The following is a 20,927-nucleotide window of genomic DNA, read 5'->3' on the forward strand; positions in this document are numbered from 1 at the left end:
CATTAAGGGTTATACGTATTAAAAGTATGTATTCATTTGATTAATAGCTTATTTGGAAAGGCAGTAACAACTTGGCTTTGTTGGCTTCCTTCACAGGTTTCACTTAAACATTCTGGGTCCCTCTTCATGTATGCGGGTCATGAAGGTGGAGCATATGCCAAAAATAGCTTTGGAAATATGTATGTATTTCTCTCTGTCATGTCTATTTGTTTGTCAATGGTCGGTTGCCATCCATCTTGTGCCTATTGTTTGACTTTGTCAGACTGATGGACGGGGAAAATTGTCCACTTGAGTAACACATTCTTGATTCTTTGTCTCTTGATGTCGGTCTTAGCTTTCATTGATTGTATATTGTTGGGCTGTGTCATATGCTATGCGCTGAAGAAAGACCAAGATATAAGCATTGTTAACATCTGCAAAAGAATCTTCATGCATTATAGGTTTAAATCAAATGGTTATTGGACAATGCAGCACAAAATGTTGCCATTACCTCACTTATAGATTGTAATTTCCCTCTCTTTTTCTTATGTCTTCTAACCTCCCCCAGGGCATGATGTGTAGCTTATGGAATTCTGTTTCCCTGCCTTTGATGCAGATATACTGCTGTTGGTGTTTTTGTTCTTGGACGGATGTTTCGTGAGGCATGGGGTACTGAAGCTGCAAAAAAGCAAGCAGAGTTCAATGAATTTCTTGAGGTAACAATCCAAATTGGATCCCTGAAGGAACAATGAAGATAACAGAAAAGATCAGTTCCATTTTATAGCTGACTGCATGTGCATGACTTAACCAAGTTTGCATGAGGGTGTAGCTTTGTACATTTTTTTATTGTTTTCTCTCTCTCTAGTTGATTTAGGTAACATCATCGGAAAGTAATTTTGCTCATTGGATTGGTGTCAGAAAATAATTTTATAAATCCCACTTAGTGGTAGAGAACAAGAAAAAGGTTTGAGAAGTGCTATACTCATGAATCATGATACTGATAAACAAAGTTTATTTTATTTTATCGTCTGCTTAGAATAACTAAAATATGATGTTGAAATGGAATCTTATGTGAAGCTCTACATCATATTTGTTATTGAGTCCACATAAAATGATAGTTCATTATGCATATTTAATATGAACCTGGAGCATAGTATGAAATCATCAGCTGTCTTTTGGTTGTACCTTGAAGGCATAATCTTGTATTGCTTTTGGTTTGCACCCGTAACTGATAGATTTTTTTTTCTGGCCCTGGAACTTTATGCTCGAGTGTTTTACTTTATCTCATTTTTAAGTTATATGAGCTCTTCAATTCTCTTCTGCATTCAAAAAGATTGCATGCACTCTTTGTAATGTGGATAAATGAATGGATTTCAATGTCTTAACTTGACCATGTAATATATATCTCCGTATCAGCGGGGGCTTAGTGTTGTCACAATAGTTCTATGGAATGCAGTGATTAATTTCTCTAGATCCTTACGGTTACTTACTTTTGCAGAGGAATCGGATGTGTATATCGATGGAACTGGTAACTGCTGTTCTAGGAGACCATGGACAGCGCCCCTGTGATGATTATGGTAGAATATCAATTCTTCTTTGTAATGACTTAGAATTATCATCGTCTTTGGAGGGTGAATTTACTTAAATTTATAATTTTTTTTGCATTTGGGAGATTTACCATTACTTTCCTTTTTTTGCTTTATTCAACTTGTAGATTTTGGCATTAAGTGAAATATCTGATTCAAAATGAATATGGTGCCTGGATTTATGTGAATAGATTTGGCTCATAAACTTAAGATGGGCTTAAAGACTTACAGTTAGATTTGGGCTCATAAAGAGAGGTCATTGAAAGATGATAGGAATATTTGACCTTGATTGTGGTGATTTCAGACAATCTCCTTTTTCTTATTCTCAAATTTGCCATGTGAACTGCTTTTACATTCTAAAATATCAGCCATGATAAGTCTTTAACAACAATTTTTTTTACCTCCTTTTTTTTGGTTGATATTATGATTATCTGAGGCAACTTACTTCTTCAGTATATTTGAAATAGTAATTTGTTGTGTGATTTTGAAGGTTTAAGTTTTCTGATAAAAAAGAGGCAAATTCCTTGCGTCATTTGGTTACATTTTGGATGTGACGTTTAGTATAGTCTATTATATCAAAAGGATCAATGTTCTTTGTCCTCTGGTGACCACATGGTATACCTAGCTCCTGTACTTGGATGATTTGGTATGAGTGGTCAGTATATTGTTGGTTAAGTGTCTTGGGCTTCGGTAACTTGTGTTTTGGTGTATCTGGGCAACTTTGATGGACATCCTGTACTTTTTGTCTTGTTCAACCCTAGTACAAGGCTATAAGCCATGATACCTTTAATCTTTTAAACAAACATCTCGTTTTGCAGCATGTGCACTAAGTTCTTACTTGATTTATTGTAGTACTATTTATAAAAAACGATGTAGGACCTAGTTGTCGAGGGTATAGAATTTCTATAAACAGTGTCATTTGGGATCAGTGACATTTAAATATTTAATTAATTTCCCTTACTTTTCCTTGGAGCTTGTGAAATTAATTCTATTTATTAACATCCTTTTGGATATAGGCTTTGATCATGATATTTTGCTAAATCTACTTCCTTTATGATTCTATCTTTTATTCTCATAGGACATGTCAGTTTCTGCTGGAAATCTCCCTCTAATTGAGCTCCTTTTGCGGCTTGCTTCAAACATTTCTGCAGTCATGCATTGTTGATGCATGATTTTTGTGCAGCTTTACTCTTCTTACTCTTTTGTAGCATAAAACGTATCTAATATCCATGTACCAATATAATATTCTTCAATTTTATATATGGAAAAAACAACAGCCTGATCCTTCTGTTCTGTTTCACGCAGTGGTACTAACGGCCGTTACAGAACTGGGCCATGGAAAGCCAAAGTTTTACTCAACTCCGGAGATGATTGCTTTTTGTCGAAAATGGCGTCTGCCAACAAATCATGTGTGGTTGTTCTCTTCAAGGTGATAGTTTGATCTCTATGTTACCAAGTATGTTTCAAGCAGAGATTTTTATGTCTAAAATAATTGAGATGAGTGATTACTTCTTAGCTATATTACGTAGATCGTTCAACTGTAATTTCAAAAAAGATATTTCTTGCTTCTTGCCAAAATATTTTTTGTGTTTTCACTTTTTCTATCCTTGTCCTGCCTGCCAGAGGATCAAACATGCTTAAATTATTAAGGTAATGTTTTTGTCACCAAAATTGGTATTTTGCATTAGTAAAATATGTGTGTTCGTGTTTTTTTCGCCTGAATTATCACACACGTATTTAAATTTGCTTAGACTTCTATTTGATTCGTGGAAACGGCCTCTCCACAATTTGTACATCTTGGCCTTTCCTGTCCCCACCTTCCCCAAGTGTGTTGACAGAATTTTCCAAGAGAAATTTTCGAGATTACAATGATGAAATTCTGACTGATCTTCTTTGTTGATAAAGGAAATCTGTGACATCTTTTTTTGCTTCATATGATGCTCTCTGCGAAGAAGGAACGGCAACCCCTATTTGTAGGGCTTTGGATGAAGTTGCAGATATATCAGTACCAGGTACAGGTCCTAAGATGCATTGTGGGAAAGGGAATAGGTCTTTGCTTTATATCAGTACCCTGTTTGGAAACAACACATACCATCTTTCTGTTAATGCCTCTTTTTTTTCTTACAATGCTATACCTTGAACTGCTTCCTCTATTTGCATGGAAACCTCCATGTAAAGGTCAGACAGCATTTTAGTGTCCCCCCAATGCTTGTAGTACTATTCAAGAGTTGTTATTTTTCCAACAGTGTTGTGTCAATGTTGATGGTATCAGTTCATAATGGGATTCTTTCAGATGACTGTTGGACACCACTTTAATGACCTCTATGTAATTTTGTTGATATGCAGGTTCAAAAGATCATGTAAAGGTCCAAGGTGAAATCTTGGAGGGGCTTGTGGCTCGGATAGTGAGCCATGAGAGCTCAAAACACATGGAGCAGATCTTGAAAGATCATCCTCCTCCGCCAAATGATGGAGGTAAGCTGCTTTGTTTTGTTTATACTTTATTCTCTAACCTTTTGGCCGTGTCTTCCTTTTCTTCCTGGTGTTAAAAATAAAAATCTTTGTCTCCGCTGGGAAGATCTCTTTGCTTCGAAGCTGATTTTGGCTTTAGGATATGTGTTGCCAAATGGAACAACTTCATAAGGGGCATGCGCCAGATTTATAACATTTATCCTTTAGCTTCAAAATAGATTTAGACAAGGAGATTAGGGGTAGAATCAAAAAAGAAAAGACAGAGAAAAGGAGTGAATATGGAATTGCTTAAGAGCTATGGTGATTTATGTCCTCGTCATCTTCATCATCGAATGTTGCTAATGTAATTCATCTATGCCTTCTAATCCATCTTTCTAACTCACACATGCTCAACATTGGTTAAAGTTGATCTTGGTCCTTCATGGCGTATATAATGAAATCTTTATGAAGGTAAGACAAAAGTTGTAAACTGTTTTTTGAAACCACGATTTTTTTTGCCCACTTCGCTTTTGTCTATTAAGCAATTGGAGAGGGGAATGAAATATCTCAATTCATATCTCTCTTTTGAACAAAGCCATAGAAACAAATATGTTTTGATAGTTCATAGGATTGTTAAGATTTTGATGTGCTCTTTCATTGTCTTGTTGCTTGAGTTTTTTCTTGAGCATCATGTTTCTGGTTACATGTCATCATTACACAAACCTGAGCAGGATAAATATGCCTTTTTTGATATTAAAAAAATATTCTGCTTGCCGTACTTTTATTTTATTTTGTAAACCCCTTTTATTTTATTTTATTTTTCTCCCGCTGTTTTTTGGGTTGGGGTGGGGGTTCAATTTGGATGGGTGAAGATTGTTCATTGTTTACAGTTGCAGATGCTTGAGTGAGTTTGCCTATACTAGATTCGTGATCTTTTCTTAGTAAAGTTTATCTTTCTTTTCTTATTTCAGCTGGCCTTGAATCCGGACCTAGCCTAAGGGAAATTTGTGCTGCAAATAGGTCAGATGAAAAACAGGTTAGTTTTTTGGTGTGGTATTTGGTTTCAGAAATTGTTTAGTTGGGTGTTTTAGTTCAAATTTGTTGAAAATACTGCTGCAGCAAATGAAAGCGCTCCTTCAGAATGTTGGGTCATCCTTTTGCCCTGACCATTTAGAATGGTTCGGTAATGAATCTTATGACGTCCATATGAGGAATGCTGATAAGTCTGTTCTTTCTAAATTTTTGCAAGCTCATCCTGCTGATTTCGCGACCACTAAGTTGCAGGTTAGGTTACGCTGCATCATCGAGATTTTTATTCTTTGTGTTATACGTTTGCTTGTTTTGTCATCAGATAGTTATTTGCATGCGTGATGTGGTGGCGTGCATGTATATTTGGATATGTCTTTTCTCTATGTTCGTTTGCTTTATGACTTTTGAGCCTTCACTGCTATTTTTAATCTTTGATCTAGATAGCCGCAATTACAATTAGTTGTGTTTGTGTCCCTTAGGTTAACTTACGGAATTCTAACCAAACCACAAAATTAATTGAAAACCCAACTGGCTGAATCGAATCTGATCCAATTGGTGCATTCTTCTGTTTAACAGAGTTGGAAAACCCAGTGCAATTTTGAATTTTTGAGGCAATAATAAAAATCAAATCAGAAGAATACTTTTAATCATTAGATCCTGTACAGTTTCAGTTAAGAGTTAAAGGGACGAACATGTTGCAAATGACATCCTCTTGTTCTTGTGTAACTTGCCCGTATTTCCCATACACCAAAAACAGAAGTAGAATATTCCAAGCATTTTAAATTCTACTTTCATTTCCTTTTATGTTGTCTTCGGAGCAACCATATGGAGTCAACTTCTCAAACGGAGGAAAATGAAGAATAAACAGGGCAAATAATATTTGAACCTCGGCAAGAAAAGGCTGGTTTTGTGTACCCTTGAAGCACATTCTTCTTCTTATTATGCTTCATGGGAGACCTTGGAGTTACATGACCCCTGAAAATGCTATAAGCAGTGAAAGGACGCTCCAAAAGATCAAATTTACTGGAGAAGATCGGGGGAAGACACATCTTGTTATGTGATTTTATTTTTTTAGTTGGGTGGGTGAAACTAATATTTCATTGAGTATGAAAACAGTACTCCCTATTAAAAAAACTATGAAAAAAGAGTATGAAAATGGCACTCATTTCTTGAGAACCACTTTTTCAAGTTGGCACCTTACCACCGCACCTTAAGGGCTGGTTTCAAATCGCCTATTCAGAAAAATGGCATGATTGAACAATAAAAATGAAACTACCCATTGTTACCCTGGGTTTTTGAGCACCACTAGCTACATTAAACATGATTTCATAAAAACTCTTGCATTGCTGTTGATTATATTTCTTGATGGCTCTATTGACTATATTTTGGTTTGTTATTTGGGTCTTTCTTACCAAATGCTTTGGTATTGTGTTGTAATACTGCCTTTTTGTTATCCCTTTGTAATGAACCTTTCTTTTTGTTGAAACAGGAAATGGTACGTTTGATGAGAGAAAAACGTTTCCCTGCTGCATTTAAATGTTACCATAACTTTCACAAACTTGACTTTGTATCAAGTGACAACCTATTCTATAAGATGGTCATTCATGTCCATAGCGACAGTGCTTTCCGTCGATATAATAAAGAGATGAGGTCTTACTTGAATTTATGCTCTATCCTTTTCAATTAATGATGTCTTTGTTATATCTTAGAATTTATTCGCTTGTTGCTTGCTATGGTATTACCCTAATTAAAGTAATTGCATGTTCTAGGCACAAGCCAGGATTGTGGCCGTTATACAGAGGTAAAATGTCCCATCCTGTGCACTGGATTTTTGTTCTCATCTTTGGTTTTTCAAATTGATTTTCACATATAGGAATTGTAAAAAATGGTGTTATGGTTGTATTGATTTATCTAATTGAAACGGTCAGGAATTCCTGGAACTTGGCCCTCTCTCTAAACCTACGCAACTTTTTAGATGCTCTCTTTTGCGAGAATCGTGATTGTCTTTCTTCTGAAAAACAACTGAATCCTTTGTGGGTACTTGGAATAAAAATTGTCCAAGGATAAGCTGTGAGTGTATTGTAAATGCACGATTTGTATTCCTGTATATGTATATGTTCTCCAGGCTGTGAGTGTACTAACTTTTTTTGGGAGGAGTCATTCAAGTTGCATAACTATCATAAGAACATAGTGTCGGGCTTCCAAAAAAATTTTGGGTTTTGGTTTCCAATAAGAAAAGGATAATGTGAGTAGAAAGCAACTGCCGCACAATCTCTGTTGAAGAATGAGAGAGCCATATTGTAATAAAATTCACAAAAGTCTGGGAATTGCTCATGCCTGAGAAGTTAGTAGAAACCGCAGTAAACGAGCTTTCTCTCAAAAGAAAACAAGAAAACAAAAAGGTTAAGCAAACTTGCAAAGCCTCATATTTAAGCTAAAATGGAAGTGTTTGCTTCTTAGTATTTTTCAGTTTGCCTTCTTGAATGGATAGGTTATAAACATTGAGAGCTTGAGAGGGAAACAAAAAGTGGAAGTTCGTGGACAAATAACACATCTTGCGTGATGTAGTTTTTAAACTACTGATGTAGATTTTGGGATTGAGCGAACCAGAATCCCGAAACCCTAACCCCAAATCAGCTCAACTCAAGAAATCCTAGGGCTGAAATTCTCAATTTCTTAAAACTGAAACAAAACCAAAACTTAAACTTCTAAGTTGAATAAATTTTGCATGAATCTCTCGGGTAGGGTTGGACAAATTCACATTCTCCTCTCAGCATCTCGCCGAGCGTGTGTAGGGATTAAGGAATCTCTCCTATAACAGTTCTTGCTTAAAACTCACTTTTTTTTTTGTTTCTGAGGCAATCAAGCCTTTGGATAGCAGTTTACAAATTACAACCATTGGTTTAAGGGAACATTAGGATTCTTAAACCTGAAAGGGAAATCATTTCCTCATAGGATTCTTGAACTCTTAAAAAACAAATTAATAAAAAAAAATCTAATGGCTTCCTGCATCATGTGTTACAAATATTTGCATAAAACCAGCCTTGCATTAGATTATGAGGAACGGCCTCGTGCTTACTCGAACAATTTGTAAGACGTACTCCATGAGAGCTTCAGGAGAAGCACTGAAGACTTGTATGGTGGATGGTAAGGTGATGAAGTTGATCTATGTAATAAATAACTGCTGTTGGCCATTGGGAATTATGGTTGAAATTGGTGGTTGAATACTTGAATATAATTCATGTTCTACATGCTCTAATCTTGGACTCCTTGTAATTTCTGGTTAGCAGCTCCTTGGTGCCTTTTAATAAAAAATTTCCTTCATCATCATCATCTGGGCATTTATCCCTAAAGTTTGGAGTAAGCTACATGAGTATATGAAAAAATCAATGAGAATATAATTAATGTTATATGAGAAAGATAACAAGCAAGCTTGGTTTATTTGTTTCTTTCTCATTTCTCACCAGTTTTATAAGGACAATACGTTTTTATTTTGTATGTGAAGATCCGAATGCTTAGCTATGTGTCATTACTACTGGTCAAACTTATGATGATGTTCATTCCTTCTATTCAATTTAAATTTTCTACATCACTGAAAAAGTACAATTCTGAATTGTACCATCATATACTGAGCCGTGCTTCATCTATTTAGGTTTCTTTGTCGACATTAACTTATTCAAAGCGAGCAAGGATAAAGCTGCTGAAATTGCAAGGAGCAACAATAATGTTGTTGGAAATGTAGATGGTGGTGGCAGCACGTTAGAAATGGATGGTCTGGCTGATGAAGATGCAAATCTAATGATCAAGCTGAAGTTTCTTACTTATAAGGTATGTTGGGCAATGCATTTAAAAAGTTGCATGCATGGCCACCATTTTCAATAGTGAAGTGATGCGTTCTATGAAGTAAAAGTTTATTTGGTGCAACATATAGTTTTTGGCCAGCAACTCACCGTACCAAGGCGGCATCAGAATATATCATAAATAAATGTGGTACTAATGATATTGATTACTGTCAGTCTTATGCTCTTTGTATTGATGAAGGGTATTTGATGGTCATATTCTAGTTGTAGGGTGTGTGTTCTTGCTTCCACTTATGAGTAGTCCTTCCAATTGCTTTCTTCAATGGTTATATATTCGCAACACAACTGTTGACTATCGTTCAAACACAAGGCTCCCAGCACTAACTCTCATGCCAAATGATTTGTTTCCAGTTTACATGTGTTAAATTTTTCAATACAATCAAACATCAAAGAAAATTTGGCAAAGGATCTCATCAACACCTTAGAAATTACATTCACTTCATACAGTCGATAATTTTTTTTCCCAAAATACTGAAATTACATGTATTATGCATTTGGTGGCATTTAATTCCATTTTCTCAATTTTATAAGTTATAATTAGAATCATTCGATTCTAAGGATTGTAGCCTCTTCGTGCTTTACATATTATCTTTTGCAGATAAGAACCTTTTTGATTCGGAATGGCCTGACAACTCTTTTTAAGGAGGGTCCTGCTGCTTACAAAACCTACTACCTGAGGTAAAGTGGTCTGATGTCTTATCGGAAGTTTTTTCAAAACCAGAACAATTTCAAGCATGATGAATGATGATTGCACTGTTTTGTCATTCCTTTATCAATAAAGTAAAGTCAATGTGTTAGAATTGTATAAGTGCAGTGGAAGAGTTGTATTCGGTTCATATCGAACATCTATAGTTTAATTTGCATGGTTCACATTCTCATCGGTGCCCTTTAGGATGCTAGTATCCTGGAAAAATCACTTTTTCTTATATATTTGTGTACCAAAACGCTGCAAGTTTCACGTAAAAGGTTCTTTTACTGTGTTATATAACTTATATTATGAGAAGTTCTCAGTAGTCTGTTATCTGTATTTCATCTGTTATTTTGGTTATTTTCCATTAAAAAGCTACTTTATTGATCCTGTGACCTGATGCTTCCTTTAGAATAATGTGAGCAGTATTTGATCTTTGAAATAGTTTCTATTCTTCATACTTGCATACTCATTGCTATCGCAATGGCAATTGAGACATTATTATCTGTTAGGACAAAAACATCTGCAGTTTAATATGAATTTATAATTTGTTATCCTTCAGTTTAATAGCTTGTCTTTGTTCTGACATTAGGCAAATGAAAATTTGGGGCACTTCAGCTGCAAAGCAGAGAGAACTCAGCAAGATGCTTGATGAATGGTAGTGCTTGCTAGAACTATTTCTTGTATACACTACGAAGATGGCAGTTGATACTTTGCCTCATTTTTCAGTTTTTTGAATGCTCTTGAATAGTGAGTTAAAATTTGTTTTTACCCTAAATGGGCAGGGCCGTGTACATACGAAGGAAGTATGGAAACAAACAGCTGTCTTCATCAATATATCTTACTGAAGCAGAGCCTTTTCTCGAACAATATGCAAAACGTAGTCCACAGAACCAGGTTCTTGTAGGATCTGCGGGGAACTTAGTGAGGGCTGAAGATTTCTTGGCGATTATTGAAGGAGGCAAGGATGAAGAGGGTGATCTGGCAACAGAGAGGGAGATTGGCCCGACAAGCCCTAGTCCCTTGGTGAAGGACACTGTTCAGAAGAATGAGGGTTTGATTGTATTCTTTCCAGGTAAGTTATGCACCTTGGGTTTAATCCACAACACTATTACATGCTTTGGGATGCCCAATTACAATTTAAGCAGGATACTTGGTTAATATTGTTGAAGTTTTTGTTATTGATATCGGCACCAAGGAGGTGGCTCCAATTTAGGTTCATTTGGAAAAAAAGGCTTTGAATGGAATTTATGTGTGGTATATTTGCTAATATTTCCTCATTTTTTATTTGGATAACGTACAATAAAAAACTAAGAGGTAAAACATATCCTCCAGACAATTTTGCCGGAGGTGACACCAAATCATATTGTAAGGAGTGGTGGCTTCCTTTCTGCCAGTCCTGGTCTCCATTTCTCTTATTGATTGCCACAAAGTACCTGGCAGTGACTGCCCCTGGGAACTAATAATATAGGTCACTGTCATCATACAATTTGAGTGGAAGATTGTTTTGATAAAGGTATTGAGTTGTGGCAACTGGCGAGTACTAAGTGGCCTTTTGACTCCACATAGTAAACTCGATTGGCAATTAATCTGCTTTACTCTAGCCCCAAATTGTTTGCTTTCCATTTTAACATTGGGAATATTAGTCTGTAATATGTTCTCAACTTTAAAATTTGGCGTTCTAGCGTTGGTGACAATTTGGCTTTATGAAGATTAGTGTAAAAAACTGTGCAACAATCTATAGGAATTGTTGCATTTTCGATTTTTTGTTTAGTTGCATTTTGTTTTCTTATAGGTTTCAAGTTCCGACATACTCTTTTGGCATTTATTGGATTGAAGATAGGCTTCTTGTAACATGCACTTAATTGTCAGGAATTCCGGGATGTGCTAAGTCTGCACTTTGCAAGGAATTACTGAACATCACAGGAGGACTAGGAGATGATCGGCCAGTCCATAGTTTGATGGGTGACCTTATCAAAGGTATGGGATTTTGTTCCAATTATTGTTAAATTATGCTTTTCCTTCCTTTCCTTTTGTTGGAGCACAAGCCCAAGTCAAGTCCCACATCGAAAAAGAGGGTGTGTGAGAGTGGCTTATAAACAAGTTGGATGAACCCAACTCATGAGCTTAAGCTTTTGAGTAAGATGGGCCACCCATCGACTTGTGTACAAGCCCAAGTTTAGGCCCATTAAAATGGGCTCCCCCTAGGTCAAAAAGTTAACATGGTATTGAAGCAGGTTTTGGGGGAAGATGTAAGGCCCAAAAAGAGAGGCCTACATGTATGAAAGAAAATTTGAGGCCTCCCACCTCTGAGCATACAAAGGGATGTGACAAGTGGGATTAGTTTGAGGATGTAGGGACTTGTGTGTGAGGGAAGTGTTGGAGTACAAACCCAAGTCAAGTCCCTCATCGAAGAAAGAGAGTGTGTGAGAGTGGCTTATAAACAACTTGGATGGACCCAACTCATGAGCTTCAGCTTTGGAGTAAGATGGGCCATCCTTCCGTTTGTGTAGAGGCTCAAGTTTAGGCCCATTAACATGGGCTCCACGAAGGTCCAAATTGTTAACACTTAACATCCTTATTGGGGATGAGGTGTTGGATTAGCCCTTGAAATTAAGCCTCATTGGATGTTCTTTTTTTTTTGAAAGGAAATAATTTTATTCACGGTACCAAGGGGGTGCAACCCAAAGCAAATTGGAACGACTTGGATTACATGGATTTAATACAATCGAACAAATTAGAGCATGTTCCACTCATTGGGTGTTCTTAAACTCACCATTCTTGATGTAACTATGGGTTAATATTCTTAAAAGATAATCTATTATGATTTTTTTTGTTCTATATTCTGCACATCTTTCCAGAATCCAGACCATTCTCTCTTTTGCTTACATGTTTGTTTTGCATGTTAAGAGCATTTGCTTGTTACTCAGTTTTTTTCTGTTCCATGGTGTACTGGTACTGGAATTCATTCGTGCTAAGGGAAAGTTGCTCTCTATTTGTATGGAACTTCTCGCAATATATATAGGATTGACTTGATGATGGCAGTGTATTTTTTAATAAGGTAAAAAGGTAAACAATTCCTGTGCACAAGACTTTTGCAGTGGCCGGGGTTAGGGATAGGTAGGATGTACTAGAACTTACTCCATCATAATATATGGAGAGGTTGTTTCTAAGAATTGAACCTATAACATTTAGGTTGAATCCCTGCAACTCTACCACTAGGCCATATGTTCGCTTGGTGTTTATTTTTTCATGGAAATTTTTTTATTGAATGAGGCACCAAGGGGGTGCAACCCTTAGTAGAGGAAGAACAACCAAATGGAAGTATTCATACTAGAAATATAGGGAGTGAGAGTGAGGAGATGAAATATTTAAGTGGAATAATGAGAACAAAAAAGTGCAATAATATTAAATTCGTCCAATAATTAGTCATCACTAACAACAGTAATAAAGCTTGTTCACAATATTTGAAACATAGAGTTCATGATGAATCAGGCTGTTATGATAATCGACCTGGATGAAACACACTAGCTCCCGTAATCTCTGGGCCAATATGAAACTTTTATCTTTTACTAAGGTAAACAACTTCGGTGGTAAATGTATGCAGCCTTACTGCAAAGCTAAAAAAAGGCTGCAGTGAAGCAAATTTACCCACTTGGTCAAGGTTTTGTATTAAAAATGGAAAGAAAATCAATCAAATTTCTCTTGCTTTAACAATACTATTGGTTATCAACTCTAATAGAATGGATGGTTATAGAATCCCATCAAAACCTCTCCCTGCAGTTCACTGTGTGACCAGGGATGTTGGGCCTTGGCCAAAGGAAAATATATCAAATTTCTCATGCTTTAACAATATTTCTGGCTCTCAACATCAAAATTTTGGTTATCAAGACAATGCCACAACTTCCTCGGATGATTTAACTTAAACCACGTTGCTTAAGTCTATGTCATTTTTTTGTCCGTACTTTATTTTCTTTGTACTCTGTCCTTGGCTTGAACTATCTTTGTCCTCGATGAAATCTTTCTTGTGCACTCAAAAAAGGGCTCTTCATTTATTGGAAGAATCGTAGAATTGAGTGTTACTTGAATGGGAGCCTTTACATTAAGTTTGTCATTATCAGATTTGATTGTATTTGCTATTGTAGAATAGCTAGCATTTGCATCTTCGACTGTTAATAATCTTTATTTGTTATTTAAAGTGGATGTTTTGTTATCTTGATATTAACTGCACTTATTATGTGCAGGAAAATACTGGCAGAAGGTAGCTGATGAGCGCAGGAGAAAACCATATTCAATTATGCTTGCTGACAAGAATGCGCCAAATGAAGAAGTTTGGAAACAGGTAACTTGCTCATCATTTGACTGGCAGCTAAAATGTTTTGGTGCTTACATGAGTAAGGCATGCGTTTGATAACTGCAAAGAACTTGTGTCTCCCGGCTTATTACTTACAAGCACACATCTTTATCTTAATTTAATGATGTTGGGGCACTATTTTATGACAAATTATCATGTCACATGAGAAGGCATTAGGCTGAGTTGTGACTTTGGCTTTAGTTTGAGCTCATTTAAACCCATTTGGACGTAGTAGTCCATATAACAGTCTCATCTGATGCAAGCTTATCTTATAAGCACTATAGTGGGAGGTATTGGGACGTGACATTGATCAGAAGCATGGAATAGACTTGATATCGCTCTTGGTAGACAGAGCGTGAATTCACAAGTAAATTCAATTTTAGTCTCTACTAGAACATTAAGAAAAAACTTTCAAAGAGAAGATTACAATATGTGCTGATGCCTTTATATATAGGGTTTACACTGTTACACACCCTAATCCTACTATATCTGGGAAATAGCAATTTCTGTTGATTTTTCATCAGTTGTATTCACAGATTAGACATTCTTTCTCTCTTTCGTTTTTTTCTCATGTAAATGAAAGTTCCGTACATGGAAACTACCAATCCTGATGTTTGCTGCTTGAAATTTTGCCTCATCTCTTACTTTTATTGCTCTGCAGATTGAGAACATGTGCCACAGCACTCGTGCCTCGGCAGTTCCAGTTGTACCCGACTCTGAAGGTTGTTAAATTCTGTTACCAAAGCTATCGATTTATTGTCTTTCTGTTTTTTGTCTCCCTTCCTTCTTGGCTCCTGTAAGTAGTGACTATTCGTCGGTTTCTGCTGAATGTCATCATTCAAATGAGATGACTATGTTCATTAATAAATGAAGCTTACGTAGGTTTTGATCTCATATAGTTTGTGGAGTTTACATGCCATTCTTTAGTGTTTTTTTTTTTGGAGTCAAATGCCATTCTTAAATAATTGGTAATGACTTTCTGTTTCCTTGCCTCCTTTTTTTTCCTCCATATGCTACAGAACTCTGTCAATATATACTCAAGTAGAATGGTGTGCTTGCCCCATGCATTTGCTTACGTATTGCTCATAGCAATTTTTGTGTCCTCACCATAATGTTGTAGGAGTAGTTCTGTATAGCATTGCTATAAAGTAAAAAAGAACAAACTTTTACCAATTCAATTATCCCACATAAAATTAAATACACGTAGGCCTATATGTACTTACGGTGACAGGGGTTTCAACCCTTTGGACATTGCTCTCTTCAACGAGGATTTCAATTGCTTCAAGGCAAGGAGCCTTTAATTCCGGTTCTTCAATGGTTCGCACTTCTCAGCTGTTCTATTTGCCTGTCGGGGTCTGATACATCACTCATTCTCGGGTTTCTGTTGGAACGGATATCTTTCTGTCTCCTATCTCTCTGTGTTCTTAAAAATCTCCAATTCAGCCTTAAGGTGGTACCTTGGTAAAGGGGTAAAAAAATAACAAGAATGAAAACCAGTATCTGTAACGTCCAGCTTTTTCATTAAAAGATAACTTTTACTTATGTCATACTTGCGTTTTATACTAGAGCATGAGGTGCTGATGTATTTTCTGCAATTACTCAACAATTATATTCAGTTATATTGCTTAGGTCATTGGTTATTTGTGGACTAAATTTTTGGTTTTACTCACGTCTGCTGTTGTTTGGATCTGGTTCTTGCCCACTACATTTGCAGGGACGGATTCAAATCCATTCTCTTTGGACGCATTGGCAGTTTTCATGTTTCGGGTGCTTCAACGAGTTAATCATCCGGTACTTATCCATCTTTGCTTTATTTGTTTAGTTTTATATGTCTATACTGTCCATATTTCCAACACATTGAATTTTTTAAGGGGAATCTTGACAAGTCATCTCCAAATGCTGGATATGTTCTCCTAATGTTTTATCACCTTTATGAGGGCAAGGTACAACATTTTGTCTTGGTATATCGTGGTTGTATGAATTTATGGATACCGTTTAACGGTCCTAACTCATGCTTGCATTCTTCAGAGTCGCAAAGAGTTTGAGGCTGAATTAGTCGAACGTTTTGGCTCCATTGTCAAGATGCCCCTTCTCAAATCTGATAGGTAAGAAAAGCAAAAAAGGCTTGAAGTCCTAACCCTAAATGCGTGTGGATTCTGTTTTCAAACTCAAGTATACTAATTTTTCAATTATCTTGACGGGAAGGCATTTTGTCTTGGAAAGTTCAACATTGAATTTGCTTGATATTAGAGTGTAAATAAAGCATCCAAACACTCATTCAAGGCTCATCTCCATGAATTTGTTGTTTAAAAAGAGAAAACCATGAGAGAATCCGGTGGGTCTATATTAATGAGACTATTGCAGATCTGCCCAATTGAATCCATCAATTAGGCCCATTCAGTTTGTCTTATGTTTAGTTTACTTAAGCCCATTAGTTTAAATTTGTTTCCATTTCTCTCAAACGGGTTGTCTTGTCAAGTAGCTTACTGTTGTACTTCTCTGGCTCTGCACTTCTAGCCGTTGCCTATCTCTCTATATGTAAGCTTTCATTTCTTGTTGTTTGTTTCTAATGAAAATAATCTGTACAAACTTCTTTATGGTATCGGAGCATCAAGACTCACACGAGTTAAGCTCCTCTTCTTCCATGGCTTCTTCTACTCCGAATCTTACCACCACCATCGTGGTCCCTGGTTCAGGCCAGTCTTCCACTCTTACAGTTCATGCTATCAACCCCATTCCCTGCTAACTTCTTGGCACAAATTTTACTTCATGGTTTCTACAGTTTCTTTTTCTTCTTCGAGCATATAATTTAGTTGGATATGTAGATGGTACATGCAAATGCCCACCAATCTCTGATATAGCAACCACTTTCACTTCTATCTTTTTGTGCTATCATTGTTTTTAAAGTCTTTGGCAGGTTTGCACACTAATATTCCGCAGTTGAGGCATTTGCGAACTTCTGCTGATCATTAGAGGCTAAAAAGCTTACTTTAAGTGGCTTTCTATTTCTGGAACTGTATTGCTATTTAAAGTTCACTTTTCGCCACCTCATGATGTTGCATTTTGTTATTGGTGTCACAATTCCGTCTTTGGTGGTTTAGCAACCCCAAACCCCCTAAATTTCATGTTATAAAATACTATCGCGTGTTTTCTTCTATCTGCTAGTTTCTGCCATCTGGTTATGCTTTAAAGTTTTTTTTGGTCTGCTTTTTGGAAATGCAGGAGCCCTCTGCCTGATCCCTTAAGGTCGGTCCTGGAAGAGGGAATAAGTCTGTATACGCTTCATACAGACATACATGGAAGGTTGGTTTGTCCTATTAAGAAAGCAATGCATTAAATACAAAAACTGATATCAATTACTTTGGAAGTACAGGTTTTCAATTTTCTCCTATTGAAAGTTTTGTGGTGATAATTGTTAGAATATATGGGGGTAATTGAGTCATTGTACATGTATTTTAGAATATACTAGATTGTATTTAGTGCTGTAAAAGGAATTGAAAGAATGTGAAATAAAAAAAGAGATGAAAGCTTTCAAGAAAGAGCTTCTCTCGTAACATGGTATCGGAGCCGATTGCGTCGATCGCGATTGTGCCTTGGTGGTTGCAAGTAAGTTTCTGTTTGGTTTTGGTTTTCTTCTTCGTTCTGGTCTGGTAGCGTTGAAGAACTCACAGTCTTAGTTCTCTTCTCTGTTCGGATCTGGAAGTGTTGAAGCAATCACCTTCTCTCTTCTTGGTTCTGTTTCTGGAGTCTGGTTTCTGTTTCCAGTGGTGGATTCGACTCAGATTCAGTGCCTAGTGCGACTGATCTGGTTGTGCATTTTTTCTGCGCAGTTGCACAAATCTTTGTGTGTTCTGTTTCTCGGCTTTATTCGGGTGTGTGAGCAGATATTTGTGCTGGTGATCTATTTCTGTGGGTTAGTGAGAGTGTTTGCAAGTCCAAATCAGTGCTGGTGATTTCTGTGTGTATTTCTGCTGGTGATTTCTGTGGGTGTGTGTATTTCTGTGGGTGCTGGTGATTTCTGTGGGTGCTGGTGATTTATTTCTGTGGGATAGTGAGAGTGTTTGCAAGTCCAAATCAGTGCTGGTGAATTCTGTGTGTATTTCTGTGGGTGCTGGTGATTTCTGTGGGTTAGTGACAGTGTTTGCAACTCAAAATCAAAGCTGGTGATTTCTGTGGGTTAGTGACAGTGGTTGCAACTCAAAATCAAAGCTAGTGAATTGATTTCTGGTTGTTTTTATTACACAGACTATTGATTTCTTTGATCTGTTTGTCATGGCTGGTCCTAGTGAGACGAAGACATTTACTGAGATTATCACCACTGGGCATCGTATTACTGATAGAAAACTAAATGGTGTCAATTATAGTCAATGGAAAAGGGTGATTAGAAGATATCTTTCAAGCATTGATATGGAGAACCACTTGACTGAAAACCCACCAACAGAGCCTCGAGCAAGGACTCAATGGCAGAAAGAAGATGATAAATTGTTTACCATGATTCAGCACACTATGGAACATTCTGTTGACGACATGGTCGGGCATTGTGATACTGTCTGTGAGTTATGGCAATATTTGGAGTCCCTATATTCCAGCAAGCAGAACTTGTCCCATGTTCATGATTTGTTATCTGGTTTGTATCGTGCTGATCAGAAGGGGCGAACCTTGGTTGAATATTATACTGATTTTAAGCGAATGTTTGAGGAGAAGAGGACCTTATATCCCATAATAGCTGATGTGAAGAAAATGCAAGAACAAGAGGAGGAGATCATGGTTCAGTGCTTCCTTGCAGGGTTGGAATCCGAGTATGATGTGGCTCGGTCTCAAATCCTTACAGGCTCCACTCTTCCGTCACTAGCTGAGGTGTTCTCTCGGCTGCGCAAAGTCTGTAAGGATGGTAAAGAATCTGGAGTCTCTGCTGGTTCTGGTGATACTTCTGCTTTATTGGGCTGGACACCACCAGTTGGTGGTAATAGAGGTGGTCGTAGTAGTGGTCGAGGAGTACGTGGAGGGGGTCGTGACAATGGAGGACGTGGAGGTCCCAGGACATGCTATTATTGTGGAGAGCAGGGTCATTTGAAGAAAAATTGTTGGAAATTGAATGGTAAACCATCACCGCGGTTTGCCAATGCTGTTACTCAGGAGGGTCTTTTGCCTACTCCTACTGGGGCTGTGCCTTCTTCCATAGCACCTAGACCTGATGGTCATATCATGATTTCAACTGATGAGTATGCTCGGTTTGCTCAGTTTCAAGCTACCCAGTCTACTGCCAACCTTGTTCAGTCAGGTAATCCAACTGCATGTCTTTCTTCGTCCTCCGGTGCTTGGGTCATTGACTCTGGAGCCACCGATCACATGACTAGCAATACAGGTATTCTTTCTTCATTTCAATCCTCTCACACTCTGCCAAATGTTACTCTAGCTGATGGTTCTAATGTTCCTGTACTTGGTAGTGGTACAGCCTCACCTACTTCCACCTTATCTCTATCTTCTGTTTTGTGCTTGCCTCATTTTCCTTTTAATCTATTATCAGTGAGTAGAATCACTCATGCTTTACATTGTTCTGTTCATTTCTTTCCTGATCATTGTGTGTTCCAGGATCTGGTGACGAAGAAGATTATTGGTAGAGGTCGTGTGTCTAATGGTCTATACGTTCTTGCTGCTGATTGTTCACCAGTGCCACGACCAATTGCTTCCATTAGTGCTACCTCAGTCTATCAATTGCATTGCCAGTTTGGACATCCTTCGTTAAATGTTTTAAAGTGTCTTTGTCCGTCTTTAGGTTCAGTGTCTCCATTAGAGTGTGAGGCGTGTCAGTTTGCTAAACATCATAGGGCGTCTTACATTCCTCGAGTCAATAAACGGGCTGCGTCCCCCTTTGAACTAGTTCATTCAGATATTTGGGGTCCTTGTCCAGTTGTGTCTCAATCTGGATTTCGTTATTTTGTTACTTTTGTTGATGACTTTTCCCGAGTAACTTGGTTATATTTAATGAAAAAACGTTCTGAGTTATATTCTATATTTTGTGCCTTTCATGCTGAAATTAAAACTCAAAATAATGGTTCTCTTCGCATTCTACGTAGTGACAATGCCAAAGAGTATTTCTCTGACCCTCTTTCTTCTTATCTTGTTCAGAATGGTATTGTTCATCAGTCATCATGTGTTGTCACTCCACAACAAAATGGAGTGGCTGAAAGAAAAAATCGTCATTTGATGGAAGTTGCCAGAGCCTTATTATTTCATATGAAAGTTTCTAAGATTTTTTGGGCTGATGCTGTCCATACTGCATGTTATTTAATCAATCGTATGCCCTCTTCGATTCTAGATGGTCATATACCTTATTCTGTTCTGGTTCCCTCTCAGCCTCTCTTTTGTCTTCCCCCACGTATATTTGGTTGTGTGTGTTTTGTGCAGGATATCCGACCTAAGGTTACTAAACTTGACCCGCGTTCTCTGAAATGTATTTTCTTGGGATACTCTCGTCATCAAAAAGGGTATCGTTGTTTCTCTCCTGATCTAGGTCGATATTTAATCTCAGCTGATGTTACCTTCTTTGAATCTACCCCTTATGTCAGTGGTGCTTCTGCATCCTTTTTTGCTCCTGACGATGATTTTCTTGTCTACCGTGTATCTGGAGAACCTTTTCTTCCTGAGTCTTCTCGTCCTCCTATTACTCAGACATATTCTCGACATAGCTGGCATCGTCCTGCGGCACCATCTATAGTGAATTCTCCAGTGGCACCTACGGACGACCTTGACACTCAACCTTCACCTACATCTTCATCTCCAGATCCGAATCCTCCTGCTCCTGATGCTAGTCTTGATTTACCTATTGCTCTTCGTAAAGGTAAACGTTCTTGTACCTATCCTATCTCTTCATTTGTTTCTTATAACAGTCTATCTCTTGTCTCCCAATCTACTATTTCTTCTCTCGATTCTACTCCTGTTCCTAAGTCTGTTTCAGAGGCTCTTGATCATTCTGGGTG

The 20,927-nt window shown here is 37.4% G+C and overlaps 1 protein-coding gene across 3 annotated transcripts in view; it reads left to right on the forward strand.

Annotated features, from left to right (window-relative positions):
• LOC120009206 (tRNA ligase 1) overlaps positions 1-20,927 on the forward strand; it is a 28,129-nt gene that overhangs the window by 2,645 nt on the left and 4,557 nt on the right. For 2 of the 3 annotated variants that reach the window (XM_038859687.1, XM_038859679.1), the window contains exons 5-25: positions 97-179; positions 596-695; positions 1,478-1,556; positions 2,871-2,994; positions 3,471-3,577; positions 3,912-4,040; positions 4,988-5,052; positions 5,136-5,300; positions 6,535-6,695; positions 6,815-6,846; positions 8,698-8,873; positions 9,504-9,583; positions 10,186-10,251; positions 10,379-10,668; positions 11,466-11,573; positions 13,838-13,935; positions 14,609-14,669; positions 15,662-15,738; positions 15,819-15,890; positions 15,976-16,052; positions 17,170-17,250. In XM_038859687.1, coding sequence (XP_038715615.1) covers positions 97-179; positions 596-695; positions 1,478-1,556; positions 2,871-2,994; positions 3,471-3,577; positions 3,912-4,040; positions 4,988-5,052; positions 5,136-5,300; positions 6,535-6,695; positions 6,815-6,846; positions 8,698-8,873; positions 9,504-9,583; positions 10,186-10,251; positions 10,379-10,668; positions 11,466-11,573; positions 13,838-13,935; positions 14,609-14,669; positions 15,662-15,738; positions 15,819-15,890; positions 15,976-16,052; positions 17,170-17,250 — 2,231 coding nt within the window. Of the gene's footprint in view, positions 1-96; positions 180-595; positions 696-1,477; positions 1,557-2,870; positions 2,995-3,470; positions 3,578-3,911; positions 4,041-4,987; positions 5,053-5,135; positions 5,301-6,534; positions 6,696-6,814; positions 6,847-8,697; positions 8,874-9,503; positions 9,584-10,185; positions 10,252-10,378; positions 10,669-11,465; positions 11,574-13,837; positions 13,936-14,608; positions 14,670-15,661; positions 15,739-15,818; positions 15,891-15,975; positions 16,053-17,169; positions 17,356-20,927 lie in introns of all 3 variants that reach the window. The other variant, XR_005470651.1, reaches the window with a different exon arrangement.

The sequence above is a fragment of the Tripterygium wilfordii genome, chromosome 2 (assembly GCF_013401445.1).
Source record: "Tripterygium wilfordii isolate XIE 37 chromosome 2, ASM1340144v1, whole genome shotgun sequence".
NCBI lineage: Eukaryota > Viridiplantae > Streptophyta > Magnoliopsida > Celastrales > Celastraceae > Tripterygium > Tripterygium wilfordii.